This window comes from Trichosurus vulpecula, chromosome X (genome assembly GCF_011100635.1).
Source record: "Trichosurus vulpecula isolate mTriVul1 chromosome X, mTriVul1.pri, whole genome shotgun sequence".
NCBI classification, from domain to species: Eukaryota; Metazoa; Chordata; class Mammalia; order Diprotodontia; family Phalangeridae; genus Trichosurus; species Trichosurus vulpecula.
The window spans coordinates 603,032-617,324 of NC_050582.1; the positions used below are offsets into that span (position 1 = coordinate 603,032).

Below are 14,293 nucleotides of genomic sequence, written 5' to 3' on the forward strand. Positions count from 1 at the left end.
TGGCAGCTGAGTGGAGAGACAACCTGGAAGCAGTGAGAGGAGAGGAAAAATCCCGGAATTTCTGAGTTCCATGGGATTTAACTGGCCAGGATTCACCATCACAGTGTCCCCGAGGGTGGTCAGCCTTTGGTTAAAGGTCTCCAGTGCCATGGGATGATTGGCCAGCCTTTCTTGACCTCAAGTCTACGTGGGCTTTCTTGCACCCTTCCGCTATTGTTTCGAATTCTGCTCTATTGGGGGCAAATGGGACCAGATCAGTATAGACTGAAGCTCTTTCTCGGTTTTCTCTCTCACCCATCAAATGCCTACTATGTGCCAGGCGCTGTGCTAAGTGTTGAGAATACAAGAAAATGACTAATAGGAAGAAGAGAAATCTTGTAAGGAAACAAAGAGCGAGCCAGAGTGGGAGTGGGGGGGGGGGGGAACCGGTGGGCCCCTCTCCCCCACCGGCAAGGAGCGAGCCTGCGTAAAGTAAAGGCAAGCCGGGGAAAGCTGGCGAGGAGCTCACCACGAAGTGCCAAGGGCTTCCCCAAACCCCGGCCCGAGCTGGGGGGGGCCAGAACGTGCGCCCCACATTCCGGGGAGTCGGCCTGAGAAGCGCAGCCCCGCCTTCCCAGAGAGCGCGGAGCCGGGAAGGGGCGTTCCCTGGGAGGCTCTGGAGCGCCCCGTTGGCCAGTAGCCGCTCGGCGTGTTCCTCGGAGCCAATAGGAGGCCACCGTTGGCCGAGGGGGCGGGCCCAGAAGGTTTGTCCCCAGGCGGCCGGAGGCACGGCCAAATCAAAGGAGGGAGCGAGTTCAAGCGCGGCCAATGAGCGCTCGAGGACCGTCGCAGTAGCCATTGGGAGGGCGCAGCTTCCCGCCTCAGCCAATCAGCACTCGGCAGCTGCCCCCTCCGACTTTCCGCGCTCCGGACTGCGACTGTTTCAAAGCGATGGCGGCTGAGGATACCGGGGAAGGTGTGGCTGTGGCTGCTGCAGCGATAGCGGCGGGCGAGTAAGCGGGCTTGGGGGGAATCAAAGTGGGGGGTGGGTAGTCTGGGGCTGAGTCGGTGTCAGGGACCGGGGATCGGAATGGGGTGGGGGGGGTGGAAGACGAGGCTCTAGATGGACGTGGTGGCCAGGTCTGGGGCTCATTTCCTCTTCCCACCTAGCCCCCTCTGCCCCCCCAGGGCTCTGGCTGCCGCCTCAGCTGCCTTGGCGGGCCCCGGCGTTCAGGAGGACGCTTCATCCGCTCTGCTGGCAGAGTTCTTGAAGGTGAGCACTTGGAGAGCCATTCCTAGAGAGCGCTTTGGGACGCCCCTTTTTCCCAGTGACATCCAGAGCTCAAAGAGAACCGTTCCCTACCCTTTGAGATTCTGACTTTAAGGGCATGTGTAGTTTCTATCTGAGAAGGTGTTTTGAAATGTATTCCTGAACCCTCCCCTCCAGGACTCAAGGAAGAAGGAGAAGTTGCTGTGGAGCCAGCTGCAGATGGTAGATGCCCTTCAGGGGTTCCTACAGCACGTGGACATGACTGTGAACACTGAAGAAGAAATCCGTGAGAGCTCCTGAACCCCTTGGGGGGGGGCCCTGTCTGGAGGGATAAGCAGGGAGAGGCATCAGAGAGAACTGGACTCCCATTTCCCTCTTCCCTGATCCAGGGGCAGAAGCCAGTGCGGCCCAACAGCTCTGGAAGGACCTGAAGGCTGAGCACCAGAAGCAGGTGGAAGCTATTGAGGCTGCCTTGCCGAAGGCCCTAGAGCAACTGGAGGCCAGCAAGAGGAAGCAGGCTTTATTGGGGACTGCTCTGAGGCAGGCTCAGGCCAAAAGGCAGGCTTTGGAGGAGGGGAGGAACATGGCCCAGGCCCAGCGGAGGCAAGAGCAGGTGAGGGAATGGGAGGGCAGCTGAGGAAGGGTTCTCCCAGGGCAGCAGCAAGATGGCAGCAGTCTTGCTTCTGTCTTCATAGGAAAAGCAAAGGCAGCGCTTAGTGGCTGGAGCCCAGGCCCAGAAGGAACACCTGGAGAATGCCAACAAACACCGGGTGCAAGTGCTGACTCTCCAGTCCGAAGAGCAGGAGAGTGCGCAGAGGTGGGGCCCAACAGGACAGGCATGAAAGAGGAAGGGGGCGGGGGGCTGGAGGAGGACAGGGTGCTGAGCATCAGCCTCTGTTCCCACAGGCTTGGCACCTTCCTAGGACTTCTGGAGATGCTGCATGGTGCTGAGGGGGATGGAACTCCAGCAAGCCTCCTGCAGTAACCCCTCCCACCTCCTCAAAGGCATGGCCAATACAGCTGGCAGCCCTTTTTTGCTTTGCCAAGATTAATGAGGGTGTGGGGACCATCCACCCCGCCCCCACCGCCCCCCACCCCCACCCCTCCAAGGCACTCCTCGAAGACCACCGGGAACAGACCACTCAGAACAAAGACTTTAGCCTCCCCAAAGGCCCCCCTGGCTTCAAGCCTTCCCATCCTCTGTGAATTTCCTCTTCCTCCTCTGTTTTCCCCCAGCCCCACAACCAGACCCTGGGCTACACTCAAAAGAACAGCCCAATGCCCAGCCTATAGTTGCCTCAGAGCACTCACACCTTCTGAGACCCAGCCTTCTTCCTCCAGGCAGCCCTCCTCCAGCTACTTTGTAGTACTGCCCTCCTCACTGGGGGCTACCAGAGTAGAAGTTGCCTTGAAGCTCCGCTTGCGCTTTTGAACATTCTGCTCAGGACGGAAGATGATGACATACACCTTGGGCACATAGAGCATCCCCAGGGAGACCGAGGCACTGAGGCTCATGGACACAGTCAGTGTTGTGGTCTGGATGTATATCTGATCCAAAGGAAAGGGGAGTTGGCCTGGCCCTTCCCTGCCCTGTACCAGGGATCTGGGGATGGCCCTCAGTGGCCAAAGGACAAGAGATCACTCCCTGGGTGGGGCCCCACCAAAAGGCTGGATGGCATTTGAGGGGTTGGAAAGGGCCTACTATGGGCAGGGTGGAGGAGAAGGAAAAGGATGAATGAATAAAATCCACAGGTGAACACAGGGTGAAATGAATGATTGGCAACATGTATGAACAGGCTAACGAGATGAACAAATGCATGATGAAATTAATTGATGAATATTCAGATGTAGAAGTGACTGAATTCTAGATTCTTCACAAGAATGCTAAATGGGCAGGCAGTCAGGCAGCACTGCAGGGCTGGATCCTTACCTTCTCAGCAGACTGGGCTGTACCAAAGAAGATGGGTACGAAAGCAAGCCACACGATACAGGTGGTGTACATGGTGAAGCCAATGGGCTTCGCCTCATTGAACGTCTCTGGAACCCCACGAGCTTTGACTGCGTAGACAGTGCAGGTTACCATGAGTACCAGGCTATAGCCAAGGCAGCCAATCAGAGAGAGATCTGACATATCACACTTGAGGACACCCCGAGCTTGTTCTGGGTCTGGTGTCCGCTGTTCTTCATAGTCGATGACACTGTGCGGTGGCTGGAAACCCAACCAGGCTACTACACCTATGACCTGAAAAAACCTGAAAAATCAGTTTTCCCCAAAAGCCACTTTAAAAGGAACCCAATTAAGGCTGCTGAGCTACTTTACTGGAAGGGATTCTTCACTTTCTAGTGCCTTCATCATTTTTTAAATAAGACCCTTCTTGGGAACTGAGTTTACCAAAATGGGTTCTTTGTCTTTCTGAAAAAGCCCTCCACCCCCTTCCCTGATCTCCATGAACTTTGGCCTTGCCACAACAGTGCAGGCACAGAAAACAAACCTGTACGGAAGTCAGGCTGAAGGTGATGACGAGCTGGGAGGTGGGGCTGATGAAGGGTGGTGGGGTGACGGACCTCTTGCCTCGCTCAAAGATGCGGTAGATGCGGTTAGTCTTGGTGAGCAGGGCAGAGTAGCTCAAGGCAGTGCCTAGCCCAAGAAGGAGGCGTCGGGCAGCGCAGATGGTAGTGCCTGGCTCAGCCACCATGAGGAAGGTGATGACATAGATAAGGAAGATGCCCGTGAGGAGGATGTAGCTGAGCTCACGGCCCGAGGCCCGGACAATGGGGGTATTGTGGTGCCTTATAAAGGTGACCAGTACAGTGGCAGTGGCTACAATGCCTGCCACAGCCAGCAGGAGGGGCAAGATGGCCCAGGGAGAGGCCCAGTCGAGGCGGATGACAGGTGTGGGCCGGCAGCCGGTGTGATTCAATGTGGGCCTGGCTCCTAGTGGGCAGGCCTCACAGGTAAAGTCATCCACCTGGTAGCGGTAGCCATCACAAGGTTCACAATGCCAACAGCAGGGGACGCCTTTCACCATCTTCTTTCGCTCCCCAGGCCCACATGGGAGGCTGCACAGGGAAGTCGGGGGCAGCAAGGGACTGCCTGACCATTCCAATTCTTCTACCTGAGGGCAGAGGCCACAGGGAATCACCTCAAACACTTTCTTCACCTTTGGAGGGCCTCACAGACCCCTTCTAGGATCATCTTTTGAAATAACTGAAGGAAGTGCCAAATTAGAATTACACATGAGGGGAAATCAGGATGCAGTGTTTTTCCCATTGAAGTGCCTGGACCCCTCTGAAGCCTATCCATGGAGCCCAGCGTTGCATCTTCTCAGGCCCTCCTCCCTGACCCTCACTGGGTCTCCCTTTCTTGCTTCTCTTTTTAGCTTCCAACCCCCCACCTCCACCCCACTCCTGCTGGTTCCACAAGGAAGATGCCACCATCGGTTCTCTTGCTAAAGAAAGCCCCAGAGGTCCATGAAGGCACCAAACCTGCCATGTCAGGGGTGTCCCCCTGGAGCTGCCTTGGAATCTGACATTCCTAGAGAGACCATGAGGACTCTGCAATCACCCGCTCGTTTCTCAGTCCTGTGCCCTGCCCACCCTTCCCTGCTCCCTCAGCCGCAAACCCCACTCACATTGAGCTTCAAGGATTCAGTCCACTGGCCCACGGCACGGTAGCCTCCGCTGCCGTTTGTCACTTGGTACTGGAAGATGTCATAGCGTCCAGGAGCGTCACCATTCTCATTGAACATCACAGGGGTCCCTGCACTGCCTGGAGAGGGAGGAATTGCCCTAAGTCTCCCTGCTCTGTTTTCCTACTGCCACTGTCGGAGCAGCCCGCCCAATCGTGAGTCCAAAGAGAAGACTCCATCTCTGATGCCCTCTGAACCAGGAAAACAGTCCAAGGCCTAGGTGGGTCCTCACAGGGTGATGGTCACATTTGACTCCTAACACATAGAAAGACAATCTTTTTTATAAACACGAGAAACAACTAGGTGGCCTGGACCGGGAGTAAGAAAGATCTAAATTCAGACACTCAAGTAGCTGTGCGGGCCTGGGCAAGTCACTTTGCTTCTGCCTCAGTTTCCTCAACTGTAAACTGGAGATCAGAATGCCAGGAGGCTCCACTGAGATAACAACATTTGTATAGTGTTTTGCAAACTGCAAAGAGCCATATACATGTGTATCTATAAGTCTCACTGTTTTGATGGGGAGATTTATGTGTGTACATATTTAAACAAATAATTGGAAAAGCCATGCATCCCAGGCCTACATGATGCCAGTGTTCCCCTAACTCCAGCACAGACTCAGTTCAAGCAGAGCAGTCAGCTCTGCCAACGTAAAGGCCTACTGTGCTAAGGCTTCCTGGGATGAAAGCCCCGCTCTGCTAGAAGGATCCCTTATTCTTCCTAACAGTGGGAAAAGGCAGGTGTGAAGTCTAGAATGTCAGCCCTTCAAGAGCAGACATTCCAACTACCTCATCTTACAAAAGCAGAGAGTAAGGCCCACAGGAGAAAAGGTTCCCAAACCAAGGGACTTTTAGAGCCAAGACTTGAACCTAAGTCTCCTAATGACCAGCTCTATGCTCTTCATAGAAGGTTCTAGGTTTGTGAAGCTTCTAATTGCAAATGCTCATCCTTTCTTGGCGACCTGGGCCAATCTGCATTCCCCTGGGGCTCTGCCCATCTGGCTGGTTGGCCCCTCTTACCATTGAAGTGAACCGCTCGGATGTAGTGCAGGAGCGTTCGCCCATCAGTGGGACTCATGGCGGGACAAAGGCCAGTGTAGCCTGGACACAGAGCCTGATGCATGCTGTGGAGGGCATGGGCGATGGCGTAGACAGCGTCGATCACAAACTGCACCTTGCCCTCCTGCTTGTAGGCCGAGTCTCGGCCAATCCTCTCTTCACCTGTGCCCAGAGAAGAACAAGATTTGGGTCCAGTGTCCATGGCCCAGCCCCATGCCCCTCTCTTGTGCCTGCCCCTCACCTGTGCACTTTCGGGTGGCAGCATCATCAGATTGGACACCAAAGCCTGTTGTCAGCTTGCAGTTAAAATTGTCTTCCCAGAATTCAGCAAACCAGATGTTCCTCCGGTTGTTCTCTAAGGAGCGGGTGGTGAAATACTGGTCAAACCCTAGTTGGCAGAAGGAAAGATGCATGGATCCATGCCCTGGAGGCACTATCAGGTGTCAGGGTCAGGTTAGTTCACTGCCCTCCTGACTCTTATCAGGGTTGCAGGGCAATGCCTCTCTGGCTAGAGAGAGACAGATAGGAATAAATGAAGGGGATGCACCATCTCATGACTAAGCTAGTATTGAAAATGGGTACAATTAGGGAAGGTACCAAATCACATGCTCACTTGGGGGTCACCTTTAGATCTGGTTCGGTAGTTATGGAACTTACCATTTTGAAGGCTTATGACTGAAGAAGCTGCCAGGTGAAGGTACTTTCTGATCCCTTGTAGCTCCCTTTTCCAACCTCACCTTCAAAGAGCCCTCTCTGTTTTCCCAGCACCACCTCCTATGTTCACATCAAACGCTACCTCTTTTTTGAGAATTGCCTTTTACGTTCGAGTGTTCAAAGAAGCTACTCACCATCAATGGAAGCCCGTTTGGGAAGAATGGTGATGGCACCCACTGCCACATCCTCAACGTTCAGAATGGGAGAGGTCTTGGCCCCCCAACTGTCTGAGCCAACCCACAGGAAGTGACCTGTCAGGTTGGCCTGTTGTGCAGCTTCCAGGACCCGCCTAGGGAGGTGGGGGTCAAAAGGAAGATGAGGTGGGGCGGGCGTGTAATTGGGGAAAGCCTGAGGTCTGGGAATCTTAGAGCTGTCAGGTGGATCACTCTCCCCCCTCCCTCCTTCCAGTACATGCCCTTCACCCCAAGTAGACAGAGCTGAATTGCATCAATAGAGGAAATAACCCATGAGTCCTCGTGGGCCAATGAGAAGAGAGAAGGGTCTGGCCTCTTCATTATTCTTGGGCCAAGGGTCCCTCTCTATCATAGCAGCCCCATCTCCTTACTTGATGTCGTCCTCAATGGCAAAGATGATGATTCCTCGGGCATTGGGAGTCTCCATGAGCCTTTTGATGACCTTATCAAATTCTCCAGGCTTTGGTTCTCGGGGGATTTTGATGGACTGAGCAATGCAGACACCTCCTGGGGCCCACCCCAGACAAGAGATGTGGCCCATCACATTTCATACCCAGCCCAGACCTACCTCCCCCACCCTGCCCATTGGCCACTTTCTGCTGCATCCATTAGTTTCCCAAGGAGAAGCACACTCTGAGACCTTAGCCTGGGGAGAGCACCCTCAATGTCATGGGTGAGGAAGGGGTGGGGGAGGTCTCCCTAGCCTCAGGAAGTACCCTGGCAGGACACCAGGGTCCAGCTACTTGCCCTCTGTGGTCCTGTAGCTGATAAGCTCTATCTAGTCTATGGGAGGGACCTGGAAGATCCTCTTGGGAACTAGAGAACACTGCCTGGAGGGATCAAGCATTGTTTTCTTGTCACCTTTTCTTTGTGGTGCAGTGGCAAAAGTCAGTTGAAGGATGTGGCTTAAAATCAGACCTCTGCTGGGTACTATCTGCATGTCCTCTCTGGGCTGCCTTTGTTTTATCCTCTGTCAAATGGGCAGGAGGCAGAGTGGTGGGGAGGGCTAGGCCTAGCTGACCTCTCCAGTGGCTTCAGTTCCCCACGCAGATTCTCCCTCCCCCTCACTCCTCTGCTGTGCTCACCGGCTTCTCGGGAGATCTGCACAAAGGCCTCAACCCCGCTCTCCCCATAGTTGCCCTCAGAAGCGAGAGTGGACACATAGTTCCAGCCCAGAGCCCGCACAACATCCACCATGGCTTGAGCTTGGTAGGAATCTGGTGGCACCACCCGAGAGAAAAAGTCATAGCGGGCATTGTCGCTGAGCTCCGGGGCTGTGGATGCGTAGCTGATCTGAGGGATCTGAGGGGAACAGCTCAGTCTCCGTCAATGGGTTGGGAGCATTCCTCCCCACCCCCAACACACACATACACACACACTGACACTCCAACCCTCCTTCCACTCCCACCCCTGATCACACACAGCGAAGAGTCGAAGCACGTTGGCCACCATGATGGAAACAGAGCTGGCCGAGGCGCCCACGACAGCTGCCACACGCTGCTCTGGCAGGGCCCCTATGGGCTGGCCACCCCCTGGGCAGCGGGCCCCAGAGGCAGGCCGAAGTAGTGCCTGAACGAAGGTGAGGGCCTGCTCCAAGGCATGTGTGTCCCGGGAGCACGTGTCCAACAGACGAGCGCCTAGACGCACTCCAGGCAGCAGGCCTGGGTCCTCATTGATGCGGTCCAGGGCGTAGAGCATGGCCTCCAGACGGTGCACACCCTGCTCCTTCTTCACTGGCCCACAAGCAGCTCCCGCTGCTCCCCGAGCATGCACAGGGAACAGGCCACCAAGCATCACATCCCCTGGGAGCCTCACTGCTTCCCCAACGGCACACTGCACCCCAATGCAGGCCAGGGGTCCCAGCAGCAGTAGCAGCAGTGGCAGCCGGCAGGGGACACAGAAGCAGCAGAGTCCTGAGGGAGGAGACAGTGAGATCCACAATGCCCAGCCCGACCCTGAGCTGCCCAACAGCTGCCAGCCTGGCTCACTCACTATTGCCAGCTCGCTCTTCCTCTGTTTGTCCTTTGTCTTATTCTCAAGCTCCTTCCTTCCTTGGGCCTCACTTCACCCTATCTGTGGAACAGGTGTAGAACCTCTCCCCGAGGCAACCCCTCCCCAGCTTGTTTTTAACATTGCCTCCTGATCCCCCTGAAGCCCCAAAAGGAAAAGACCATGTCTTTGGGATCTGGAGGCCAGAAAGGAAAAGCCCTGGACTTTTGCCATGTGGCCCAGGTCCCTGGTGTTGGCAGGGGGTGCCCGGCCCTTCCCAGTGTTGGCCCCACCCTAGACCTCTTCTTAATTCCACATGGCGCCAGGCCCTTGGCCCTTGCAGGTCCTTCCCTGTTACCTCGCAGTTAGCCTAGAATACTTGGCCACTTCTAGATCTTTCCGTTTTTCTGCTGCCTCCCATTAAAATGCTCAGACTCCTTAAGAGTCCCGCCAATGGCTCAGATTCAGTCTGGCCTGCTTTTCAATACAAGTGTCACAATAGGGCAGATTCTTAAAACCTCATGCACCACCTGACTGACCGACCAGTGTTCTAATACACCTTGTCTTTGGCTGAAAGAAGCCTTGGATCTAATTCATTCGAGGCAGGACCTGCCTCACTTGCCCTTGAATTTCAGGGTCCCAACACCCCACCCTCCATTTTTGGCTTTTCTTTCTCTCCATGACACTCTGCGACCATCCTTACCTTCCTGGAAATTCCTGCTGCCTCCTGAGGGAAACCTTTTCTGGCTGATGCTTCGGCACCTGGCTTCCCTAAGCCCTGCTGGGTTCATTTCCTCCCCTTCACTGCTTACAAATCCAACCAGTTATATCTTTCAAGGCTCCAGCTTTTCTTCTTCCTGGACAGCTCTGCCACTCTATTTCACTCTCTGAAGCCTGGCACCCCTTGGATCCCTGTCCTATGAGCTTCCTCACAACAGACTGAGCTGCCTATCAGGGGAACCAGGCATTCCCTGGCCACCTGGATGGGGAGGGAATGGGGAGGGTTCTTCCCTGGCCCCAGGCCTGAGTGCCAGATGTCAAGGAATAGAAGGTGATGCGTTTAGGGTTAAAACCAGCAAATCCCTCGGACAGCCCCCAAACACACTGCTCATTTTGCAGGCAGAGAGATTGGAGACTAGAATAGAAGGACTCTAGCCCCTCCCTCCCCCCAAGTCTTTGGGCACTAGATCTCTGAGCCCTTTCCCTTATATTTCCTTGGCCATGGCCAAGTTCCAGTGGAGAAAGTCTCTCGCAGACGTCTTGGACTCCTAACTTTGCCCTGCCTTCAGATGAGTTCCTCCTTGGGCCCTGTTTCTCCCTTTAACAAATAAAAGACAGTGAGCTAGAGGATCTCTGAGCCTTCTCTTAGCTTAAGGACTTTTTCTAATTAGAAACCACAGCTTCTGACATTCTGACCTGTGATGTGATCCCTGGCAAGTCCCCACCCTTCCTGGAAGCTCAGTTCCCTTGGCTGTGAAATAAGGAGGTTAGATTGGGCATGTTGGGAATTGGATCTCTACCCCACACTCTAACAATCACTGACAAGTGTTTATGAAATGCCCACCATATGCCAGGAAATGTGCCAAACGCAGACAACAGTGAAAATCCTCAAGGACCTTCCATTCCAATGGGACAATCCTTTTCCCTCTCTGAGCCTGTGGTTCCCTGGGTCTAGGGGCCTAGTGGATCTGGACACACCACTGTTCTAGCATTTGCCATTCAGTGTCTTAGAAAAGGGAAGGTCGGTCCCTCAAAAGTTCTTGGGTCCATTGCAAGATTCAAAGCTGAGTGTAATCAGAGACTGGTCCCCCAGCCTGTTTCAGAGCTCCAACCGACCCAGCTGGAGCTTTCAATGAGATGATTATGTTGGATCTTTAAGGGATTATCTTGTCAGGGAGAGGCAAGGCTGGGGGAGGATAGAGGCCTAGGATTAAGGGGGGGGGGGTATGATCTAGCAACCATTAGCCCAGATTAAAGGGGAGGGGCTGAAGGCCAGCCAAGGGGTACACGCGAGGTTTCTTTTCATTTCATGTGGTCTAGTTTTATCCCTCCACCTGCCACTTCCAAGAGAGCCATCTCTTAAAATAAACTTTTTCAAAAAGAAAAAGTAGAAAGGGGCAACAGAGTTCAGCAATATTGATTAATGAATGCATAAAAACCAACCAAACCCCAACCCCGACGTTATTTGCAAAGTTCCACACCTGCTGACCTCCCACCTCTGAAAAGGAGTGTGAGTTGTCTCCCCGCTGTGCCACCCTCCCCACCCCCATCTCTTCTTTGGGATCAATCAACCCACACACATTAAGCCCGTACCATATGCCAGGCACTGTGCTAAAACCAAGCTTAATCCCTGTAATCTGGCAACATCCAGTTTTTACTACTTTGTGATAGTCCTGTTTTGGTTTGGTTGGGGGGTGGGGCGTGACTTGCCCAGGGTCACACAGGTAGTGAGTGTCAAGTGTCTGAGGCCGCATTTGAACTCAGGTCCTCCTGACTACAGGGCCAGGGCGCCACCTAGCTGTCCCTCTGTGGTAGTCACTGTCATGTTATTTCGCCCACTTTTCTCATTTTCTTCCGCGAAAACTCCTGCAAAGCTTGCCGGGCACTTCCAAGCCGCCGGCCCTCCTGGGCAGCACAGAGGCATTTAGGGTTACTCGCCTTCCAGCTTTGGCCGGCGCTACAAGGGCACGGGCCCTTCCTTGCCCGATCGTCGGCCGCTTTCCGCAGCCGAACAACGCCAAGCCCATGTCGGGGCAGCTGGGCAAGAGCACGGGGGCCGTGAGCGGTGGAAGCCCCGACGGGCCCGAGCTGAGCCCATCCTGGGTCTCCGCTGAAGCCCAGGCGACCCTGGGGAAGAGGGTACAGCTAGCCCAGGCCGAAAAGCGTAGAGGGAAGGGGCATGGAGTAGCCCCCCGCGGCGCCGGGGCGGGGGGGGGGGGGGGAGCTAGAGAGGGCTGGCTCGCGGCGTGAGGGCGTGCGTGCGTTTGTAGACCCGCCCTTGCGCGCGCACTCCGCACGTGCTGCGTGCGTACGTCCCCGGGCGCGAGCCTGCACAACCGGCCGGAAGTCATTGAGCAACCTGGGCGGCCCCCTGGGGCTTGCGCCTGCGCTCTCGCGGCTCTCCCGGCCCCGCCCCGCCCGTCCGGCCTCGCCCGATTGGTCACCCTGGCCGGCGTCTCGCTGCCCCGCCCCGGGCTTCAGGGACAGAGCGAGCGGGAGGGGGGGGGGGGTAGCACTGATGGGTCGGGCCCAGCCGGCGGGGTTCCTCATTGGGCGTAGCTGCTGTCGGCGCTCGAGGTGTCCCGGATGGCGATGAGGGCGGCGAGGCTAGAGCCGGACTCCGAGGGGTTCGGTGCGAGCTCTCCGCCGGAGTTCGGGTCGGCGTGGTCGGAGTCGTCGGAGCCGGCAGGGGAACTCGGGACGAGCGGAAGGCGGGTGGTGCCCGGCGTCATCTACCTAGGGCATATCCCGCCGTGCTTCCAGCCCCTGCACGTGCGGAACCTGCTCAGCGGCCACGGCGACATCGGCCGTGTCTACTTCCAGCCAGAGGGTGAGCCTCAGCACACACACGTGGCGGGCAGGGAGGGCGGCTAGCGCGCAGGCGCGGCGGGTGGGGGCACCGGGAAGAGAGGAACGAGGAGGCGGGGTCTAGGCTCCTAGCCCCTCCCGCCCCGCCCCCCAAGCCTGGAGGAAAGCCTTAAAAAGGCTGTGGGTGGGACCTTCCGTCCTTCAGTTTCTACCCCTGCAAAGTAAGTTAGACTCTCCCGCAGGCCACACACTAGTGGTGGGCAGAGGTGGGGGTTCTCCCCCTCCCCCAGGCCTGGGCCTTGACCCTGACCCTTCCGTTTGTCTGTTTGGCCGGCCCTCCTCCGGCACCCCAGATCGATTGGGCCGATGGAAGAAGACGACGGCCAGGTCGGGGGGCCGCCGCCGCCAGGGGCAGGGCTACACCGAGGGCTGGGTAGAGTTCCGGGACAAGCGGGTGGCCAAGCTGGTGGTGGCCAGCCTGCACAACACCCCCATGGGCTCCCAGCGCCGAAGCCCCTTCCGCTATGACCTCTGGAACCTGAAGGTGAGGCCGGGCACATGGTGGGCAGGACAGAGAGGGCCGGGCTGGGCAGCGTCGCTGACCTGCTGGTGGCCTTCCTTCCCAGTACCTGCACCGATTCAAGTGGTGCCATCTGAGCGAGCGCCTGGCCTATGAAAGGCAGGTCCGGCAGCAGCGTGTTTGGGCAGAGATCTCTCAGGCCAAGCGGGAAACAGACTTTTATCTGCAGAGTGTGGAGAAAAGCAAACATTTCCTGAAGAAGGCAGAAGCTGCGTTGGCTGCTTGTGGGGAGGGATCAGTAGTCCAAGAGAAGAGCTGGGGCTTCTTCCAGCACCCCACAGAGCTGGAGATCAGAAAGCACAAAGAGATTCAGGCCAGCCAGGGCAAGGAACTACAAGCCCAGATGCACGAGTTTGCTGAGAAGGCCCAGCCAAATGAGCCTTTGCTGACCAAAATTTTCCACCCTGGGGCCTAAGTGTCTGTGAAACTGACTTTAATGACCTCAGCATCTCAGCATGGCCAGCATTGTGCAGAAGGGCCTGACAGGGATGTGGAAATCTTGTTCTGTTCTGGATTCATTGGATTGGAAGCCCAATCAAAGCTTCCCAGCAACGGGTTTGGCTTGATAAATTCAGGATACGGCCTTAACTTTCAAGTAACAATAAAGTGTTACAGTAGGGACTGCCTTTTTTCTTTGCAATCCTATGATTTAAAGAACGTATTGCCAAAAATGTGTCTGGATGTGTATGGGCCTTTGGGCCCAACCCTGGGCAGCATCAGTTTTCATATCTCCCTGCTCCATCTCTGAAGAGGAGTGATCATATAAGGTTTCCTGGGGGAGACAGGGAGAGCATTCCAGAACTGGGGGAAAAGGGATAAGGTGTAGAGATGAATCTGACTAGAACCAAGCTGGATCCAAGGGGCAGTGTGTGCCATTGGGATCGTCCCGTGGCCAGAAAGGCTACAGGGCAGTGCACACTAGCTCTGTTGCTGGTGGGATCAGAAACAGGGAGGATTGAGTCTGAAGAACTCAGCTTCTGTCCAGATAGGAGACTCCCTAGAAATGCTGGTGAGCACGCTAAGGGAGACCACACTTTGACCTTTCAGGATGCTCCCTGTGCTTTGTGCCTTCAAGTCCTTATTTTCTGACGAAACCCTGAAGAATTAAGTCACTAACGGATGAAACCATCAAGACTAGAAGTTCCTGGAGTTGGGTGGGTCCCTACCACATTTCCAGCACCCTTCAGTGGCACTGAAGGGTGCTTATAGCAAGTAGAGAATCTTTCTGGGATAGGAGTATAATAGCCCCATCCCAGGCCTAAAGACCTTTGTGTATGAACAGGCTAGCATTAGTG

General features: G+C 55.6%; 3 protein-coding genes across 4 annotated transcripts; 2 read left to right on the forward strand and 1 right to left on the reverse strand.

The window, feature by feature from the left end:
- Positions 1-923: 923 nt before the first annotated feature.
- On the forward strand, positions 924-2,673 carry LOC118832742 (ZW10 interactor-like). 2 transcript variants are annotated; one of them, XM_036740079.1, is made up of 7 exons: positions 924-992; positions 1,150-1,252; positions 1,427-1,535; positions 1,639-1,862; positions 1,945-2,066; positions 2,156-2,254; positions 2,591-2,673. In XM_036740079.1, exons 1-6 carry the CDS (start codon positions 931-933, stop codon positions 2,232-2,234), a joined length of 699 nt encoding a protein of 232 aa, XP_036595974.1. In that variant the 5' UTR covers positions 924-930; the 3' UTR covers positions 2,235-2,254; positions 2,591-2,673. The 2 variants fall into 2 exon arrangements, with proteins under 2 accessions (XP_036595974.1, XP_036595975.1); XM_036740080.1 differs by having other exon boundaries at positions 931-992; positions 1,168-1,252.
- Positions 2,598-9,681, reverse strand: GRM6 (glutamate metabotropic receptor 6). The gene is made up of 11 exons (XM_036740007.1): positions 9,594-9,681; positions 8,324-8,814; positions 7,987-8,203; positions 7,273-7,408; positions 6,842-6,996; positions 6,235-6,381; positions 5,955-6,155; positions 4,882-5,018; positions 3,742-4,365; positions 3,180-3,491; positions 2,598-2,797 (listed from the first exon to the last, which is right to left on the reverse strand). Exons 1-11 carry the CDS (start codon positions 9,679-9,681, stop codon positions 2,606-2,608), a joined length of 2,700 nt encoding a protein of 899 aa, XP_036595902.1. The 3' UTR covers positions 2,598-2,605.
- Positions 9,682-12,128: 2,447 nt separating this feature from the next.
- On the forward strand, positions 12,129-13,619 carry LOC118832774 (activator of basal transcription 1-like). Its single transcript, XM_036740122.1, is given in 4 exon segments — positions 12,129-12,165; positions 12,168-12,440; positions 12,772-12,962; positions 13,045-13,619. Coding segments are annotated over 4 exon segments (870 nt in total). The 3' UTR covers positions 13,414-13,619.
- Positions 13,620-14,293: the final 674 nt, after the last annotated feature.